At 43.7% G+C, this 21,916-nt stretch overlaps 1 protein-coding gene across 1 annotated transcript in view; it reads left to right on the top strand.

Annotated features, from left to right (window-relative positions):
* The first annotated feature begins 1,786 nt into the window (after positions 1-1,786).
* The window catches only part of LOC115181853 (cyclin-dependent kinase 14), a 193,838-nt gene continuing 173,708 nt past the window's right edge, over positions 1,787-21,916 (top strand). The window contains exons 1-2 of the mRNA XM_029743562.1: positions 1,787-2,255; positions 7,426-7,457. Of these exons, the coding sequence (XP_029599422.1) occupies positions 2,162-2,255; positions 7,426-7,457 (126 nt within the window). The 5' untranslated portion in view covers positions 1,787-2,161. The remainder of the gene's footprint in view (positions 2,256-7,425; positions 7,458-21,916) is intronic.

The raw sequence follows: 21,916 nt of genomic DNA, 5'->3' as shown, positions 1-21,916 counted from the left end.
AGCGCCAGTTTGCACTGTTCTGTGAAGGGAGTAGTACACACACAGATCTTCAGTTTCTTGGCAATTTCTCACATGTAATGGCCTTCATTTTTCAGAACAAGAATAGACTGACAAGTTTCAGAAGAAAGTTCTTTGTTTTTGGCCATTTTGAGCCTGTAATCGAACCCACAAATGCTGATGCTCCAGATACTCAACTAGTCTAAAGAAGGCCAGTTGTATTGCTTCTTTAATCAGGACAACAGTTTTCAGCTGTGCTAATGTAACAGTTTAGCTTCTGTCCCTCTCCTCACCCCTACATGGGCTCGACCCAGGGACCCTCTGCACACATCGACAACAGCCATCCTCGAAGCATCGTTACCCATTGCTCTACAAAAGCCGCAGCCCTTGCAGAGCAAGGGGAACAACTACTTCAAGGTCTCTGAGCGAATGACGTCACCAATTGAACCGCTATTAGCGCACACCCTGCTAACTAGCTAGCCAATTCACATCGGTGACACTAACATAATTTCAAAATGGTTTTCTAATGATCAATTAGCCTTTTAAAATGATAAACTTGGATTAGCTAACACAACGTGCCATTGGAACACAGGAGTGATGGTTGATGACAATGGGCCTCTGTACGCCTATGTAGATATTCAATTTCCAGCTAAAATAGTCATTTACAACATTAACAATGTCTACACTGTATTTCTGATCATTTTGATGTTATTTTAATGGACAAAAAATTGCAAAACAAGGGCATTTCTAAGTGACCCCGAACTTTTGAACAGTAGTGTACGTATATATATATATTTTGTTGTTGTTAGCTAAACAAGTGCTTGTTAGTGCCATCAGACATATCAGAGAATACAGCTGTTATACACTTGCATTCTCTGACGTAATTGACAGTTTGAACTCAGCTTTGTTTCAAGTTTTATTCTCCAGTGTTGAGTAGAGTGTTCCCGACACTTCTGTGGCAAGGCTCTGCTGAGGCAGCTCTCAAGGTCCTCGTTGGAGATTTGCACCACCAAGGGAGACTAGGTGGAGAAAGCAGTTGTCTTTGGAGTTGACGCAGAATTATATCAAATGTAAACTGCCATCTGTGCGTTTGCTTAATCCAATAAATGTACGACTCCATGTGTAGCCAACCATTTGGAGATGCGCATACTGTATGTGGCTGACGGGTATGTCCTCTGACTCGTCTTGTCATTTGGTACTGAAAATTAAGCTAAATAATTTTAACAGGTGTAGGCCTAATATCAAGTTCGACACCTCTCAGAAAGCATTAGAGCCTGTGATAAAACATTTGTTTTGCATAAAGTTTCAATAAACGGCTTCCTGGTAGGACTAGGCCTACTTCCCAAACATCCCTTCACAACACCCAACACTACAATGAAATGATCAAATAATCCAATAATATTTTAAAACAAAGGATATTTGGAAGACATTCATGATCGTATTTGATATGATTGTTACTTTTAGGTTATTTGCATGATTGGCTAAGAGATATTTTTGATAAATCAACAATAGCCAAACTAATTGTGGTAGGCTAAATGCCACAGTATAGTAGACCATCACACTTTCACTTGTTGTGAGTTACTTTTATCTGAACAGCGGACTCCCTGGCAATGAACCCTGCGCACTTGAGTTTTTATATATTTTTTGTATTCGAGCGGCACAAAAGCATGATTGATAGATCAATAGCAAATCACAGAATCCCCTGTTCTTATTTGGCCAATCGTTGCGCATCCTGGGCGGGATTTGTAGCTCTGGTGGAGTGTGTTTTTTTCTTTCCTCTCCCAGACGGGAGAGAGAGAATCCCAAAAATGACATCCAGATTGCAGGGGAGCAGAGCAGAGAGTGAGTGAGAGACTGAGAGAGAGAAAGAAAGAACTCAACAACCCATTCAGTTTCAGGGAGAGAACAGAGAATATCAGCCAGCGCATGTTTTATTTTACAGCTTCATACTCGTCATCTTGTGGAAAATTCCGACTTTAGAAATGTAGTTGGATACAAAGAAAACCTGAGAAGAATACACCAATGTGTTTTTGAAAACAAAAGCGTTAGCATAAACGTTTCCTGTTTCTTGACATCGTAGTAGAACGGAGAACTCCTTGGTTTGAACCCTGTGCTCCTCTCCAGCTTTGTGAAGATCACTGTCTGCTGCAATCCAACCGTTAAGATGTGTGACCTGATGCCAGTTTCGAAACCTGCTGAAAAAATCGGCAAAATGAAAAAGTTGCGAAGAACTTTGTCAGAGAGCTTCAGTCGCATAGGTAAGTAGCCTACCCCTACTGTAGCGGTTATAGTGCAACAATGCATAGCCTATCGCAGTTAACGGTTATGGAAAACGCTGCTGTAGCCTAGGGAACTATTCTAATAATGTCCACTCCAACTAGTCGGGACGATAGCTAAATTTCACTATTACAAAAAGCTTTACACAAAATAACAGCGGTGGCAATCACTTTTACGACATTACGGCAATAACTGTCATTGTGTTGCTGTAATTCAACACATTGTTGAATATTGTAAATGGGTAGTTCATGTTGAGTGTTATCATTACTGCCGTATCAAACATCAGGGAATTGCCGATGTGCTTATTGTACAACTGGAAGAAGCTTGCTATCCAAATGGCCTGCGTGCGTAAACTCAGGAATCTAAGCAGGTACACACACTGCATCTCTCATCCCCGTGTTGGTCTATATGGTTTTGTGTATTAAAGGCTCACCAAATATCACTCCCTATGTAGACGACTGTTATATATTCTCTCCCCACAAATTAACTGATCAGATACAACAAGAAGAGGGAACATTCACCATTTTTACGTCATTTAGCAGACGCTCTTATCCAGAGCGACTTACAGTAGTGAATGCATACAGTTTTTTTCTGTGCTGGCCCCCCGTGGGAATCGAACCCACAACCCTGGCGTTGCAAACACCATGCTCTACCAACTGAGCTACAGGGATGGCCAATGTGGTTTGAATATGAGGCTGCATGAAAAAAGGTCGATATTGACTTTTCTGCTGCATGGATTGTCCTTGTCCGTACTGGTCACTGTTGCTGCTGATATCTGCATCAGCCATCAACGTTGTGCACAGCACTATATAGGCATTGATTGATCACTCACTCTCTGTCTGTGTTTCACGGATGGTTTAACAAAGAGCATTACATGTTAGTTTGAGAAGTTGGGCTTCTTGTAACCAAGTCATAATGCTACGTCCTTACTATATACCAGTAGATATTATTGTTTCCATACATGTCCTAATAATACGCTCACACTCAATGTCACATCATAGTTCAGCCTGGTCTCATAGACTAGAAGTAACAGAGTAAACGTAAATCCAGGATCCCCAGTTAGTACATTATCTTACCTTTGGTATGGTTACATAAGACATATTGTTACTTCAGGCCAAAAAAACGAAGGTAGGCTGGTTGGTCGGGTGGAAAGGTTGCGAGTTCGAATCTCATCACGGACAACTTTAGAATTTGAGCTAATTTCAAATCAAATTCAAATCAAATTGATTTATATAGCCCTTCATACATCAGCTGATATATCAAAGTGCTGTATAGAAACCCAGCCTAAAACCCCAAACAGCAAGCAATGCAGGTGTAGAAGCACGGTTGGCTAGGAAAAACTCCCTAGAAAGGCCAAAACCTAGGAAGAAACCTAGAGAGCAACCAGGCTATGAGGGGTGGCCTCTTCTGGCTGTGCCGGGTGGAGATTATAACAGAACATGGACAAGATGTTCAAATGTTCATAAATGACCAGCATGGTCAAATAATAGTAATCACAGTGAACAGGTCAGGGTTCCATAGCCGCAGGCAGAACAGTTGAAATTGGAGCAGCAGCACGGCCAGGTGGACTGGGGACAACAAGGATTCATCATGCCAGGTAGTCCTAAGGCATGGTCCTAGGGCTCAGGTCCTCCGAGAGAGAAAGAGAGAAAGAGAGAATTAGAGAGAGCGTACTTAAATTCACACAGGACACCGGATAAGACAGGAGAAATACTCCAGATATAACAGACTGACCCTAGCCCCCTGACACATAAACTACTGCAGCATAAATACTGGAGGCTGAGACAGGAGGGGTCAGGAGACACTGTGGCCCCATCCGATGATACCCCCGGACAGGGCCAAACAGGCAGGATATAACCCCACCCACTTTGCCAAAGCACAGCCCCCACACCACTAGAGGGATATATCTTCAACCACCAACTTACCATACTGAGACCGAGTATAGCCCACAAAGATCTCCGCCACGGCACAACCCAAGGGGGGGCGCCAACCCAGACAGGAAGATCACGTCAGTGACTCAACCCACTCAAGTGACGCACCCCTCCTAGGGACGGTAGCTAATTAGCAACTTTGTAACTACTTACAACTTTTTAGCTACTTTGCAACTACTTAGCATGTTAGCTAACCCTTCCCCTAACTCTAAAACTAACCTTAACCCTTTTAGTTAACCCTAACCTTAACCCTGTAACCTAACTCTTAAACTTAACCCTAACCTTAACCCCTAACCCAGCTAATTTCCCCCAGCTAGCTAACATTAGCTACTTAGCCAGAATTCATAACATATCATATGTTTTGCTAATTTGTAACATTGTATGTTTACCAAATTCGTAATATATAATCGAAATTGTAATTCATAACATATCATACGACATGGGTGATGGACATCCTCAAGTTAATACATATCATACAAAATGTAACATGTCATGCTAAATGGAGTTGGGAATTTGATGTGGGACCCAGATTGTAGGCTATTTATCCTACCTTGCTATCCAGGCTATGCTACCACCTTGCATATCAATTGCTAACTGTGCTAAGGTCATGTACAGTAGGATCTACAAACTCACAACTCTATTCTTGTATTTTAACTGTTACTGTGTATTTCCAGTACATCGCTATGACAATGCAGCCTTCTGACCTTAGCTGAGGTTAGCTGGGATGAGACTGTTGGCCTACTTCAGGGATCATCAACTAGATTCAGCTATGGGCTGATTTTTTTCTTGAGGGGATGGTCAGGGGACCGGAACATAATTACAAGTGATTTGTAGACTGCAAATTTGTAACGTGTGAGCTGGGAGTCGGGAAGCAATTTCAGGAAGTGATTAATTTAATAAATAAATGAAAACATAATACAAAACAAGAAACACAAACAACGCACAGACATGAAACTGAAACAGAAACAACGACGCCTGGGGAAGGAACCAAAGGGAGTGACATATATAGGTGTAACGCCCTGGCCATAGAGAGGGGTTTTTTGTTCTTTATTTTGGTTAGGCCAGGGTGTTACATTGGGTGGGCGTTCTATGTTCTTTTTCTAGGTTTTTGGAATTTCTTAGTTTTGGGCCATGTGTGACTCCCAGTCAGGCACAGCTGAAGTTCATTGTTGTTGATTGGGAGTCACACATAAGGAGCAGGTTTTTCCTTTGGGTTTTGTGGGGGATTGTTTTCTGTCTCATTCGTTTTTGACCAGACAGGACTGTTAGCTATCGTTGCTGTTTGATGTTTTGTTTGTAGTGATTCATTTTCTTAGATTTTATAATGAATCCACAACCTCCGCTGCATCTTGGTTTTCTTGCGACGACAGCCATTACAATAGGTCAGGTAATCAAGGAGGTGATGGAGTGAGTGTCATTATGTGCCGATGCGCGTAACGATGGTGACAGGTGTGCGCCATAATGAGCAGCCTGGTGACCTAGAGGCCGGAGAGGGAGCACACATGACAGTACCCCCTCCCCGGCGCATTCGGCTCCAGCAGCAGGACGCCAACCACAGGGACTATCCCGGGGATCAGGAATGGACCGGTCGCCTCCACTGACGCCAACCACAGGGACTATCCCGGGGATCAGGAATGGACCGGTCGCCTCCACTGAGGCGCAGAAATCTGACAAACCGGCTGAGGCATGAGAGCCTGATGAGCAGGCTGAGACCTCCCCAGTTGCCTCGGTGGAGGCACGGGGACCTGTTCACCCAGCTGAGGCATGGGAGCCTATCGAACCCGCTGAGGGATGGGAGCCTGTCGGTGATCCTATCTGACCTAAGACAGGGAATTTTTACTAGGATTAAATGTCAGGATTTGTGAAACAGATTTGAAATGTATTTGGCTAAGGTGTATGTAAACTTCCGACTTCAACTGTATAGTATCTTATATTTATGTTCTTGAATACGAGTCCATGTTTAGTTCTGTTTTGGAAATGTTCAATATATCAGACTTGTATGTGAAGGAGTGTTCGAACTAAATAACAATGCTACAGATTCTTGTGTATTGACTCCCCATTTACTGTAGTTGTAATGATCCTGCTGTGTTTTCTACTTTGAGGAAATTCTCCTCTCCTCTCTGTGTCTCTGTTCTCTGATGAGAAAGATGCAATTTTATGGCTCTGCGGCTAGATGACTCTGCCTCAAAACAATGCCATTGACATGAGTAAGTCATTTTACATCAAGGCCAAACAATATAGTGTTACTTCCATCTGTAACTTACCCTATCTCATTGTGTCAGATTAGTTGTGATACCCTCCAATCAGATAATTATTGAGTTCATTATGAGAAATGTGTAATTAAAGAGATATTTATTAAACTATGTTTCCGAAAAGCATTTTTCAGCACTCTTCCCAGGCAATGTGGATTGGTTTGTCTTTCACAGTTAAAAACAAAGCTAAAGATAAGATCTGGTTTGCACTGAATGTACCATACAGTACATCTAGCTGTCAAGGAGGAAACAATCACACCGGCAACACAGCATTGTTTACCTTCCTTTTCATAAATACAAAGGATATTGCTGTCCAATGCAATCACTATGACTTCCTGTGATTATAGTCATAGTGGCGAGAGAAGACGAGAGCTCCTCAGTCACACCAATGGGCTGCTAGTGGTGTGTTGCTCTCTTCCTGCCACACCTGGGTTCAAATATTATTTGAAATCTTTCAAAATTACTTATAGCGTTTGCTTAAGCCTGCCTTAAGAATGCCATTTGGGTGGGGTGTGCACTTTTGGGACTATTCTATTGGTTCCGTTGCGCCAGGCAAAATCAATCAAGCACAGCTAAAGTATATTTAAAGATTTCAAATACTATTTGAAGTGAACCCAGGTGTGTTCCCAGCCATTCACTAGTCTAGTAATGATGATGCAGTGTCTGAAAGGTCTGTCTAATAAAGCACAAACAAACTCTTCTTCTGAACGCTGCCAGTGTCAGATCATGTTGATTGACCTCGGACTGTCTGCCTGAGTGTCTACCTTAATGAAGGAAGCATAATGAATCTTTATCACACAAATAGGAAATCAGGACACCATTACAGGGCTGTGTGTGTGCGTACTGTACGTGTGTACGTGTGTGTGCGGGTTATGAGTGAGTGCACACTGTGGTTGTAGTCACTGTTTTTGTTCCCTGTTCAGAAGACGTCAATGTGATCCTGATTTTCTTCTTCTCTCTATTTTCAGCTTTCAAAAAAGAGGACAGTGGCTTTGATGAGGTGAGTTCAAAACCAGTGAAACAGCTGGTGAAATGATTGGCCCATTTTTCAGTGCAATACAACAATATTTGATGGTCATGCTTATTGTGTTTATTGTGTGGTATCATGGATTGAATTCATAGACAGACAATACTGTGGTGGTACTGTATGCAGTTCAGTAGTTTATTCTATGAATGGTCATTAGATAGGATTTGTAAGTCGCTCTGGATAAGAGCGTCTGCTAAATGACGTAAATGTAGATGTAAATGTTTGTAATGTATTCATGTTTACTGCATCAGGGCTGTCCTATCATCTCAGTAGTCCTAGTCCTCTGGGCCAGTGTTTGTTACTAGGAAGCCAACACACATTATTCTGTGGACAGAGAAACTAACATCAGAATGATGAAAGTATTCGAGAATGTTTTCCCAATGTATAACAATGCTGCATGTGTGTGTGTGCGTGTGCGTGAGTGTGTTTGCATGCGCGCGTGTGTTGATGAGGAAGCCGATAAGGCCGTAGACACTAGGATGTAAATGTTAAATGCGTTGGCAGGGAAATTCTGCTTGCTTGCTCTTTTGAGTTGAAGTAACATCGATTTTTTTTTTCTCCCCCAAGCCCTCAATGCGGTGCTTTAGATTGGTATCTAAAGAGATGTTCTTGGTGAAAGATAAGGCTTAACTCCTGTGGTCTCTAAGCCTTTCCCTTTTCCAGTTGGAAATTCAAGTACACAAGGTGTAGAGAGACTGAGGAGTCAGCAGCCAGTGTGAATGTTTGCTGATCTTGCTTTGGTTAATGATAACCTTATCTGTTCAGCTTATGAAGGCGGTGATGGTACAGACAAACCAGGGATTGCATTAACGAACTGAACCACTCTGCAAATGTAGGCTGAAACTAATGCCGGGCGTACACTACACAGTTTTGCCATGAATTCCCCACTTTTTTTGCCATCCCAGACACATTTTCATGATCGGGGTGAAACCTTATAAACTTGGGCTAGGTTCAATACGTCGGGACTCGCACAGTTTGAGTGGGTCAAGGACTGCTGCCAATAGCCAATGAGCACTCAACATGTGAGACCAAAACAATGATGGCAAAGAGGAAAGTAACAACTACACGCACCGTGTGGACCGAGGTGATGGAGGACAGATTGGTGGAGCTGTGGAGAGAACCTGGCTGCCTTCAATGTGCAAGTTTGTTTTACGTGCCCCAGATGAGCTCAGTTTGCTCATTCCATTGGTCTTTAAGTGAAATCTCCACCCACCCGGGACACCGGGCCATGCAAAACAAACTCCACCAATATTACATCTGCGTCTTACCATGACAGAAACCAAAACCATATTATCGTTATTATTTCATATTAAGTTCATATTCTGCGCCTCCGGCTTTTTAAAAATGTTTCTGCACATAATAACGTGCACACTTATAAAACAGCTCACTGTTTGCGCGTCAGCATTTTTTCCTATGACAACCGAGAAACGCAGGGCAGGATCATCTAGGGAATCATTGTGTAATGTGAGCAGCCACGTCCTGGGGTTGAGGATGGAAGGAAGGAAAGATTTGGGACAAGCAAATCATGAAATGTGACCACGTCCAAATTGTTAACATTTTAGAAGTTGTGTAGTGTATGCCCAGCATAACTGATTCACACAAGGTGCGAAGAGCTGTTTTTCTACCTCTGTTAAATCTCTGGGGATGTCCCCTCCTCCCATGTCCCTGTATTCTTGCCTAGCCCTACACAGATTATAAGAGTGATGGGCAATTACTCCCTGCTTCTCTCTCTCTCTCTCTCTCTCTCTCTCTCTGTCTCTCTGTCTCTCTGTGTCTCTGTGTCTCTGTGTCTCTGTCTCTGTCTCTCTCTCTGTCTCTCTCTCTGTCCTTCTCTTTCCTCTCACTCTCTTTCTTTCTGAGGTCCAGGCCACGGGTCGGCATCTCTCTGAGGACTTTACATAACACTGGCCTGGACTGGTGCTCACTGCCTTCGCTCTCTCTCTCAGAACTCTAACCTAATTCTGACCACTGGCGGACTTACCATTAGGCAGAAGAGGCAATTGCCTCAGGCCTCACATCATCAATGGACCTCATGAGCTGGGCATACATTTTTTAAATAATATTCAAATAATTTCTACCCCCCCATGCTTCGCTCAAGACAATAAATAAATCCCCATCATAATCTGTGTTTAAGATAGAGATATCCACCGATGTCAGCGGAAGGTGGCAGAGCTACAGCTGTGTTTGTCAAATTAGGTAACTGGTTACTGGGGTGAAAAATGAATGGAAGTGAATAGGGCATTTCCACGTCAGGTGTACAGGTTTTATACAGGTTTTATACAGGTTTTATACAGGTTTTTTCATGTATGAATATGTTATTCAATTTGTTTCTATATGCTAATAGCAGTAAGGCCAAATTCAATATTTCATGAAATAATATTTTTCATACCTAAAATTCTAAATCAAATATCTAAATCATCCTTGGTATGAGCATCTTAAAACTATTCCATATGTTAGCTTAGTAGTAGTCTCACGTTGCCATACCTCCAAAAACAGTTTGAATGGACCTCTGGCTCCCAGCGGCAATATTTTGATTGGATGTTACTTTCAAGAACCCTTGCCCACATGCCCGTTGGTGCCAGGTGTTATGTTCGGCACTGTTTTCTGACTGGATAGGACACATTTTGCAGAGAGTTGGTCCGTATGCTGGTTTGCAACATTGCAGAAAATGGAAGAAAAACTGGGGGGAAAACTCTTTTGTCAGAAGTGTGCTCAATACACAATCCAAGTACATCAACATATATTGATGGAGATTTTAATCAGCGATTTCCTGGCCATCTTCACCATGCACGGTTGCACCTACAACACTAATTTAATGAGCACTATCGGAGCTCCCCCCAAGCAAGGCATTTGATTGATTTGACGTGTAGCGAGGCGTCACTGATTTACATCTGGTCTCCACCCCTTTTTGCTATTTAGGGAAGACTGGTTCTCGACCCAGCCCTTTGTCCTCGGACTCTAGGGGGATATAATACACCTTTCTTTAGTAAAAAGGCAGGTGCTGCTGATAAAACTGCCATCGTCATCTAAGCAGAGGACATGTACAGTATGTGTAGCCCATTTATCTGATGCTGTCTGGCATGTCATTCTTTGTTTTGGCCAGACAGCATCAGATACATGGGCTACATATAGTAAGACAGAGGGGTGCCGTTTCGCTAGTTCGCATGCTTTTGCCGGTGAGATAGTTTCAGCCTCTATTGAATTGAAGGAAAGTTGGAGGGTGCACACTGCACTGTTCGGATGCTGGAATTATTTTCAAATCAAATCAAAGTTTATTTGTCACGTGGATGAACGTGTGAAGGTAGCCTACTTTTAAAGTGATTATTTGACAATCAGATAAAAACATGACTGATTGTGTTCATGGCACATTAAAAGGTAATACAGACTGGTCTTTGACTGGGGCCTCCAAGTCACTAAGCCTGCCCCTGGCTCTGACTAGGGCCTCCAAGTCACTAAGCCCGCCACTGGCTCTGACTAGGGCCTCCAAGTCACTAAGCCCGCCCCTGGCTCTGACTAGGGCCTCCAAGTCACTAAGCCCGCCCCTGGCTCTGACTAGAGCCTCCAAGTCACTAAGCCCGCCCCTGGCTCTGACTAGGGCCTCCAAGTCACTAAGCCCGCCCCTGGCTCTGACTGAGCTCTTTCTCTCTCTGTCTCAATTCAGTTCTATTTAAGGACTTTATTGGCATGGAAAACACATGTTTACATTGCCAAAGCAAATGAGCTAGATAATAAGCAAAAGTAAAAAAAACAACAACAAAAAACAATAACAATTTACAGTAAACATTACACTCACAAAAATTCCAAAAGAATCAAGACATTACAAAATGTCTGCAGTAATCTGCAGTCTCAGCTCTGTGGTTGCACTGAGGAAGTGATTATGCTCATTTTAAGACTTTGTCATCACAGGGGCTTTGCACAAGTCATTATTTGTGTTGGCACTGGAGACTAGCTTTATATAAAATGGCTGTATATAAAATCTAAGTTATTTAACATTGGCATTAGTTATGTTTCCGGTGATTACGCTGATGAATATAGATTAGATATATCGCCACCACCAGTCCATTTTATGCTACTGGGACTTTTGTGGTGAAATAATGTGAACAGGAACCGTTCCAAGAAGCCAGTGCCCTGGGAAATAGCCCGGACCATTGGCTATAAATGGTCTCATGCCACCAGGGAATGTTTTAAAAGAATTTAGGAAAGAAAAATAACTATTTCCTGTGCAGCACCAGGGTGTCTCTGAGGGAGCAGTAAGGAGAAGAATTAGCCGGCGTGCGTTTATGTCTTAAAGAAGGGCCCATTGTTTGCTACATTGTTCAGCTGATGCCCATTCATCATGGGCAGAACACCACGAGTCTGATTAAAATGTACCCAGAGTAGCTAGCCTACTACACTGCCTGAAGAATTAGCAACAGTACCCTATTAGTTTGTCTTGATATTAAATTGTTGCTCCAAGGTGATGTGACTGTATCTGGCACAGAAAGAGATATAATCTGGTCATAACTCCCAGAGAAAGAGACCTGTCATCCACAGCAGTCTTTATCCCCCTCTCCCCTCTCTGTCCCTCTCTCCTCTTCTCTCTCACTCTTTCTCTGTGTCTTTGTCCCTCTTTCTCCCCATCCTGCTCCTATCTCTGCCCTCCCTGATTCCTTCTCTCTTATATCTCTCTCTTTATCTCTCTCTCTGCCACTCAATCTATCTTTTCATCTCCCTACCTCTCTCTCCCTCTATCTTTCTCCTTGCCCCCCTTGCTCCCCTTGCTCCCCTCTCCTAGTGGAAACAGGCGCTGTGCTGTGTGGCCTGGCTGAATGTTAAATAACACTGCTGTGGGTTTGACTGTTCTATTACAGAAGGCTGTTAGAGAACTCTGGGATGCTGAAATACACACACACACACACACCACACACACACACACACACACACACACACACACACACACACACACACACACACACACACACACACACACACACACTGGAATGCTGAAATGGCCTCTACTTAAGAGGAAGTCTCAGGAGGCATCATGTTGAGCCATTAGAATGGGCAGATTGTAAAGGATTGTGTGTGTGTGCGTGTGTGTGTGCGTGTGTGTGTGCGTGTGCGTGTGTGTGTGTGTGTGTGCGCGTGCGCGTGTGTTAGCACGAACACGTCCTCAGCTGCTGCCCCATGGACTCAATCCAATTTTAGTTAACATGTAAGCCGAGTTCCATGAGTGTCGCTTTGTCTTCACTTCACACATTGTATGCACACAGAGAAATTTTAATGTGTAGCAATGCAAACAATAACTTCTGTATACTGACAATTGCTGAATATTGTTAGATTTAAGGCCAAGGTCTTCAATTATTTCTGGCTATTAATAATTATTTTCTCCTTCCCTATTTTCTCTTTTTCTCTCTCTCTCTCTTTCTCTTTCTCTTTCTCTCTCTGTCTCTGTCACATGAGAACTTCATTATCTATTCTCAGCAGAATTGGAGTCTGGCACATTGAATAATTGCATGTGTTTGGTGTCAGGATCAGAAATGAATGCAATAAACGTCTTCATCTATTACATTAAAGACTCCAGCGATATTAGTGGAGGAGCCGTTAAGACTGAACCGGATGGAAAATCTCATTTATTTCACAGGAAACAAATCACCTTTTGGTCCTTGGGAGTTATCTGAAGGTTTTATAAAGGGAGGAACGGTGCTCTCCTGTCATCATTGTCATCATCATCATCTGTGTCATCATCTTTTATGTCATCACTAGCAGTCAGTCACTTCTTGAATAGCAGCATGGCATAGGCTGGAGCCATTCCCCAGGTCTTCGAATGTTAACGTGCCAAGGGCGGAGGGAGAGAAATGGGTTTTTCCTCCGTCAGGGGATGTATGGATGGTTGGTTCACAGTTAAGCCCCAGTGAGGGACTGCTAGGTGGAGTAGACGGGGAGAGAGTAGGGGGAGGGAAGGAGAGAGGTGCTGTCACGTATTCTGCCATGGTGATCCTTGGGGACGGACACAGCCCAGCAGAATACCCAGATAGACCATGGATTTATCTTTCTCTCGCACTCTCTCTTACTCTCTCTCTCTCCCTCACTCGCTTGCTGACTCCACGGAACTCCAGTTCTTTACCAAGACTTTAGCCTTGCTTTCTATCTCAGAGCACAAATGTCTGTTGTTAGAAACTGGTTGGAATTCCACTGGTGGTTAAGAGAGGAGAGGAGGAGGGGCAGCTGGGACATTATGGAGTGACACAGAGGTGTGACAGTTTGAATAGCTTTTATTGGATGTCTGTCTCACACCATTAATTAAGTTTGAAATGCTGTCAGAACCTGATGACATTGTCATATTGCGTCTCAACCGGCATACACCCAGCTGTTTTCCCACGAGCGCACACATCTGTCTCTAAGCCAAGGTCAGTGGTGATTGTTATTCGCTTAGAACACTTCCCATTGAGAATTCAAAACGCTTAGAAAACGCAAGCTACAAACACCCCCTATTGATTTTTGGTTGAAATCTTCGTTGTTCAATTAAAAACAGCGTATTTTGATGACTTTGAAAAATCCAATCAATGTTCTACATTGATAACATGCGGGCGCGGTAGCGTTGATTACAGGGATTGACTCACTGGTTCCTGCTTTGAGGTCCCATTGACTTTCATGTCCTATAATGTTGTTCAAGTAAATCTCCACATGAATTCAATAACTGTTGAGCTACAAAGGGGTGGAAAGGAAAAGTAAAGGCCATATCTCTGTGAGTAAGTTAGGAGGAAAGATAAAAAAGAAGAAGGAGAAGAGGAGAGTACCAGGGGACCAGTAGTGGCCTGCGGTGTGAAACACCATGGTGTCGATAAGAACCTTCCTTCACCCTAACATTGCGCACATAACACTGATAACACACACAGGTGCCGCCCATGGCTTATCGATTCACCTAGCGGTGCGCTCGCCAATGTCACCCTTCCTGCCCCATTGTGTCTCAAGATTACCATCCTCCCCATCCCCAAGCCCCAGGGTTCCCGTCCCCCACGTCTCCTAGATAAGGGACAAGGTCAAAGGTCATCAGGAATCTAGATAACGTCCCTCTCCCGGTTAGCATCACCGTGGGCAACAACGTATGGCGAACACTCTTTAATGTTATCGTCAAGGACACAAATAAAATAATCAAAGATGACATATATGGTTTTTCAGGATCATAGTCAGGATCAGAAATATCACACCTTTTGTTGTTCTGAGAGACCTTGCAGAGGTGATGTTTCACTGCAGTCAGTGCAGTAGTTGATATCATATACTATACAGTGAGGGAAAAAAGTATTTGATCCCCTGCTGATTTTGTACGTTTGCCCACTGACAAAGAAATGATCAGTCTATAATTTTAATGGTAGGTTTATTTGAACAGTGAGAGACAGAATAACAACAAAAAAATCCAGAAAACCGCATGTCAAAAATGTTATAAATTGATTTGCATTTTAATGAGGGAAATAAGTATTTGACCCCTCTGCAAAACATGACTTAGTACTTGGTGGCAAAAATGTTGTTAGCGATCACAGAGGTCAGACGTTTCTTGTAGTTGGCCACCAGGTTTGCACACATCTCAGGAGGGATTTTGTCCCACTCCTCTTTGCAGATCTACTCTAAGTCATTAAGGTTTCGAGGCTGATGTTTGGCAACTCGAACCTTCAGCTCCCTCCACAGATTTTCTATGGGATTAAGGTCTGGAGACTGGCTAGGCCACTCCAGGACCTTAATGTGCTTCTTCTTGAGCCACTCCTTTGTTGCCTTGGCCATGTGTTTTGGGTCATTGTCATGCTGGAATACCCATCCACGACCCATTTTCAATGCCCTGGCTGAGGGAAGGAGGTTCTCACCCAAGATTTGACGGTACATGGCCCCGTCCATCGTCCCTTTGATGCAGTGAAGTTGTCCTGTCCCCTTAGCAGAAAAACACCCCCAAAGCATAATGTTTCCACCTCCATGTTTGACGGTGGGGATGCTGTTCTTGGGGTTATGGCAGCATTCCTCCTCCAAACACGGCGAGTTGAGTTGATGCCAAAGAGCTCCATTTTGGTCTCATCTGACCACAACACTTTCACCCAGTTGTCCTCTGAATCATTCAGATGTTCATTGGCAAACTTCAGACGGGCATGTATATGTGCTTTCTTGAGCAGGGGGACCTTGCGGGCACTGCAGGATTTCAGTCCTTCACGGCGTAGTGTTACCAATTGTTTTCTTGGTGACTATGGTCCCAGCTGCCTTGAGATCATTGACAAGATCCTCCCGTGTAGTTCTGGGCTGATTCCTCACCGTTCTCATGATCATTGCAACTCCATGAGGTGAGATCTTGCATGGAGCCCCAGGCCGAGGGAGATTGACAGTTCTTTTGTGTTTCTTCCATTTGCGAATAATCACGCCAACTGTTGTCACCTTCTCACCAAGCTGCTTGGCGATGGTCTTGTAGCCCATTCCAGCCTTGTGTAGGTCTACAATCTTGTCCCTGACATCCTTGGAGAGCTCTTTGGTCTTGGCCATGGTGGAGAGTTTGGAATCTGATTGATTGCTTCTGTGGACAGGTGTCTTTTATACAGGTAACAAGCTGAGATTAGGAGCACTCCCTTTAAGAGTGTGCTCCTAATCTCAGCTCGTTACCTGTATTAAAGACACCTGGGAGCCAGACATCTTTCTGATTGAGAGGGGGTCAAATACTTATTTCCCTCATTAAAATGCAAATCAATTTATAACATTTTTGACATGCAATTTTCTGGACTTTTTTGTTGTTATTCTGTCTCTCACTGTTCAAATACATCTACCATTAAAATTATAGACTCATAATTTCTTTGTCAGTGGGCAAACCTACAAAATCAGCAGGAGATCAAATACTTTTTTCCCTCACTGTAGCTCTACTGGGAGATTGTGGATCCTGTCACTGACAGATACATATTCTTCATATCCACCATTCATCTATAAGTAGGACTGGATCCGCTATAACTTAAGCTGCAGATTAGAACACGTAGGATCCATATGCTTTTAAATAGAGTGAAACCAAACCTGTGAGTTCTTACAATGTGATCAGAGGACGACTGACGTCTCACTCATTTCTATGGTCACTGTAGTTCACGGGAGAGAGAGATGATTCCCAGAGGTTTCTTCCCGTTCTGTACCGCATGTTGAATATTCCGACCGGAATCATCCGGCTTTAATCATGGCAGGATTTAATTTCACACTTTTCGCTCACTGTGCTGCTAACCTTCCTCTCTGTAAGCTGCTTAGCCATACTATCAGACAGCGAATATTATTAAATAAAGTTTTAAGCTGTGGTAGGAAGGGGACGATAAGGAAGGAATCTGAATGAGATTACGTTAGAGTAGGTCAGAGGAATAGGTTCTGAAGCCAGATCCTACTCTCTCTGAGACACTAGCTAGAGAATCCTCTTCTCAATTTCTTTCAGGGCTGAGACATTTTAGGGGGCATTTTGTAGGGTTGGAGTATCCCTGTTCTGTTGCACTGCAGAGGAGCTCAAGGGTATTTTCATTGTAAACAGATATTCAAGTGTGTGTGTGTGTGTGTGTTTTCCTAGACAGGCAAGCTTTCGATGCTAGGTTACTTTAGGTTGTCTGTTTGTTGAGCAGGTAGAGCTTTACACTTTGAGTCTGGTCCTCCAGAAATGCAGCAGATGTTGAGTTGACTTCACTCAGACATTAAGCAGATCCTACTCATATACACACACACACACTCACTGGGAATGTTGTCCCTAATTGCTCTCTTTCTCTTCCACTCCATTCCTGTCTGCATTCTCTCTCTCTCTCTCTCTCTCTCTCTCTCTCTCTCTCTCTCTCTCTCTCTCTCTCTCTCTCTCTCTCTCTCTCTCTCTCTCTCTCTCTCTCTCTCTCTCTCTCTCTCTCTGTCTCTCTCGCACTCCATTCCCCTCTTTCTACATTCTCTCTCTTTCTTTCTGTCTCTGTGGGTGGTCTCCTGGCTGGTTTGTGGTTCCTCTCTGATCTGATTAGGATGGCTAGATTATGCCAGAAACAGTTGTGGTGTCAGCTCCCCAAATGTTTCTATTGGCTACATCACCAGGACTACTGTACACAACAGTTCCATATGTACAGTCGTGGCCAAAAGTTTTGAGAATGACACAAATATTAATTTTCACAAAGTTTGCTGCTTCAGTGTCTTTAGATATTTTTGTCAGATGTTACTATGGAATACTGAAGTATAATTACAAGCATTTCATAAGTGTCAAAGGCTTTTATTGACAATTACATGAAGTTGATGCAAAGAGTCAATATTAGCAGTGTTGACCCTTCTTTTTCAAGACCTCTGCAATCCGCCCTGGCATGCTGTCAATTAACTTCTGGGCCACATCCTGACTGATGGCAGCCCATTCTTGCATAATCAATGCTTGGAGTTTGTCAGAATTTGTGGGTTTGTGTTTGTCCACCCGCCTCTTGAGGATTGACCACAAGTTCTCAATGGGATTAAGGTCTGGGGAGTTTCCTGGCCATGGACCCAAAATATCAATGTTTTGTTCCCTGAGCCACTTAGTTATTATGGCAAGGTGCTCCATCATGCTGGAAAAGGCATTGTTCATCACCAAACTGTTCCTGGATGGCTAGGAGAAGTTGCTCTCGAAGGATGTGTTGGTACCATTCTTTATTCATGGCTGTGTTCTTAGGCAAAATTGTGAGTGAGCCCACTCCCTTGGCTGAGAAGCAACCCCACACATGAATGGTCTCAGGATGCTTTACTGTTGGCATGACACAGGACTGATGGTAGCGCTCACCTTGTCTTCTCTGGACAAGCTTTTTTCCGGATGCCCCAAACAATCGGAAAGGGGATTCATCAGAGAAAATGACTTTACCCCAGTCCTCAGCAGTCCAATCCCTGTACCTTTTGCAGAATATCAGTCTGTCCCTGATGTTTTTCCTGGAGAGAAGTGGCTTCTTTGCTGCCCTTCTTGACACCAGGCCATCCTCCAAAAGTCTTTGCCTCACTGTGCGTGTAGATGCACTCACACCTGCCTGCTGCCATTCCTGAGCAAGCTCTGTACTGGTGGTGCCCCGATCCCGCAGCTGAATCAACTTTAGGAGACGGTCCTGGCGCTTGCTGGACTTTCTTGGGCGCCCTGAAGCCTTCTTCACAACAATTGAACCGCTCTCCTTGAAGTTCTTGATGATCCGATAAATGGTTAATTTAGGTGCAATCTTACTGGCTGCAATATCCTTGCCTGTGAAGCCCTTTTTGTGCAAAGCAATGATGACGGCACGTGTTTCCTTCCAGGTAACCATGGTTGACAGAGGAAGAACAATGATTCCAAACACCACCCTCCTTTTGAAGCTTCCAGTCTGTTATTCGAACTCAATCAGCATGGCAGAGTGATCTCCAGCCTTGTCCTCGTCAACACTCACACCTGTGTTAACGAGAGAATCATTGACAAGATGTCAGCTTGTCCTTTTGTGGCAGGGCTGAAATGCAGTGGAAATGTTTTTTGGGGATTCAGTTCATTTGCATGGCAAAGAGGGACTTTGCAATTAATTGCAATTCATCTGATCACTCTTCATAACATTCTGGAGTATATGCAAATTGCTATCATACAAACTGAGGCAGCAGACCTTGTGAAAATTAATATTTGTGTCATTCTCAAAACTTTTGGCTACGACTGTACGTCTTCGGTCACAATACTGTCACATAAAAATACATTTACTTCTCTCTGAGTAAACAATTGTTCTTTCTTGTTCTACTTTAGGCCTATTTTTCTCTAAAATGTTTCCATCATTGAAATGAATGTGGAATTGCTGAGAGCCTGTGAAAAGACTGCCACCACCATGTTCCTATCAGGTGATTGAAAGGTACTACAGATCAGGTGTATGTAGGTTAATGTAAGCGTCGGTGTCCTACTTCTGTCTGTTCATGATCAAACCAATGACTGGAACAAACCAAAAGGTATCGCTCACATCTCTGCTGTCAGTATAGCCTGCTCACTCAATATAATATGTATCTTTAGTGTACTGTGCATGAAATTTACAGTAGGTAGTTTATGCTGTCTCTAAGGCTTTTAGCCCACATGTGAAACAGCTAGCCAGGCAGTTCCACCAGGCGGTGTGTTTCTATGTTAACTCTCTGCAGTGAGGGAAAAGGCTTCTGGGCCTGCCTGCCTCCCTGTCCGACCCAGCTCATGTTTTGTAGCAACGCGTTTGAAAATCACTTCAAGATGTCCTACGCTAGCACTCATTTGACCTCAGAAGCCTTTGCGTTTTGTTTTCTCACTCTTTTTTCCCTCCTTCTTCCTGAGGTAGTAGAGTAAGATATTGACAGATACCCTTGAACACCCCTCTATCCTCCTCTCTCCAGAGCGGCCCAGGGGGAAGCTGGGAGGAACCGTCTTCCTTCTGCCAACGCTACATCACTCCTGCTCAACCCTCTCACATGGCACACTAGGGTGGGGAGAAATATAGAGCCAACATCATTACTCATTTCTCCTTGTAAGGGCAGTGTGTGTGTGTGTGCGTGTGCGTGTGTGTGCGTGTCTATATATGCATGTGCCTACATGCTTGTGTGCATCCTCTGCTGTTAACCCATGAACTCAATCCAATTCCTGTTAAGATTAAAGTAGAGTTCTCTCTTCTTCTAAACTCTTTAACTTCTCATGATCAGTGTACATTCTCCTAGAAGATACTTTGATGCAACCGTAAGCCTGAATGACTGGTGACGATTGCTTGACTTTTCAGCAGCAGCAGCCATGTTTGTGTGCTTCTGTCACGGCCAGCTAATCTGGGGGTGTTAGCCTGCAGGGGTTAGGTCAGCTATTTCCCAATCTGAGGATGATGGCTCAACTGAAAGCGTTGGCTTCAAGACTCTGACAGGCGGTCAGCTATTTATCACTCTCCCCTGGTTAATCTAAGAAGCGTTAGCTGCGAGGTACTCTGTTTTTTCTCAATCTAAGATTAGTGCTAATCTGAGAAAATTAGCAGTCTCCGTTTTTAGCCACCACTCATATTTGGCTGTAAATTCCTCCAGCTAGCTGTTATAATCTTGGAACTTGATTATACAGGATTAGTACATAGTTGAACGATACTATGGCTTAGTTTGTGTGAGTATGAATCCATACAAGATTAGACTGGTCCAAGATCAATTTGTGCTGTCTTGCCAACTCAAGCATAGAGTTGCCAAAACATCACTAACAGATCTGCGACCAGGCTAATACTGTATGAGATGGTTGTGGATGTATGAGTCCGGCCAGCGTGAAGCCCCTGAGTGTCGGTCCTGGTGTTCAAACCCACCATCTCCTGTCTCATCGTGAATAACGTTGGTATAATCCAACTGTCGTTAATCCAGCCATTCGTTAACGAATTAACTTTCCCTCAATAGGCCCGGGAGGATACCTAATGGATTAAATATTGCTGAGATATTAAAATGCAAATGTGGCATGAACAGTATGACCAGTCTCCCCGTTGTTAGGCGAGCTTCCGTCCCGTTGTTATGGGCGTCGTGTGGCGATGATGACTGGCGGATGTGATGTCACATCGATCATGTGGACGGCTGTTGGAGCGCTCCCATATGTTTCAGGGCTCTGACCAGGTTAGTGCTGCGCAGGGAGGAAAAGGCAATGAACCGTTACTGGGAGCTGGAAAGAGCTGACTGGTAGCTAAAATCTGTCCCAAATGGCACTCTGTTCCCTACATAGTGCACTACTTTTGACCAGAGCCCTATGTAGTATAATAGCGCACTTCATAGGGATTAGATGCTGTGGGGGAAATAAGGCAAAAGGAGGGTAATGGTATGGAAGACAACCATGCTTCAGTCTGGTTATTATGTTCTGGGTTCAGCAGATAAAGCAATAAGGGGCTAGTATAAATATAACACACTTTCAGAATATTCATTTAAACTGATTACATTCTACATTTAGTTAGCGAAAGAAGCTCAGCCTCTCTCTTGTCTTGTCTCACATTTTCTCTTACATACTGAGAGTTCAAAACAATTTGGGAAAAGTGTCATATGTCAAGGTAAATATTGTGTTTAATGATCAGTCCTTTTGAAAGGAGAAGGTTAGGGGAAAGAAACACAATGATCTCGGTTGACCTTTGGAAAGGGGGAAATATCACCTTTCATCTCCGAGCGAATAAGCACTGTTTCTTCTCTCAATTTAGACAGCTCTGCTATTTGGAGGCTCATTATGAGAGGAAGTGTGTGTGTGTGTGCGTGTGTGCGTGTGCGTGCGTGCGTGTGTGTGCGTGCATGCATGTGTGCACATTTGCGTGTGTGGGGTGTGTGCCAGCCAGTCTGTTCACTCTACAGAGTCCAGAGAGGCCCATAGAGTCTTGCTCTGACATTTTTGGGAGGTCAGGAAGGGAAGTGGGATGTGGGAGTACTGTGGCAGGTGAGAAAATGAGAGCGAGAGAGACAGAGAGAGCGAGAGAGACATGGATGTAGGAAAGGATAAGGAAGGGGAGAATAGTGTGAAATAG

This window comes from Salmo trutta, chromosome 3 (genome assembly GCF_901001165.1).
Source record: "Salmo trutta chromosome 3, fSalTru1.1, whole genome shotgun sequence".
Lineage (NCBI taxonomy): Eukaryota > Metazoa > Chordata > Actinopteri > Salmoniformes > Salmonidae > Salmo > Salmo trutta.
Note: the sequence above shows the minus strand (reverse complement) of the source record. Positions and strands in the feature narration are given on the sequence as shown.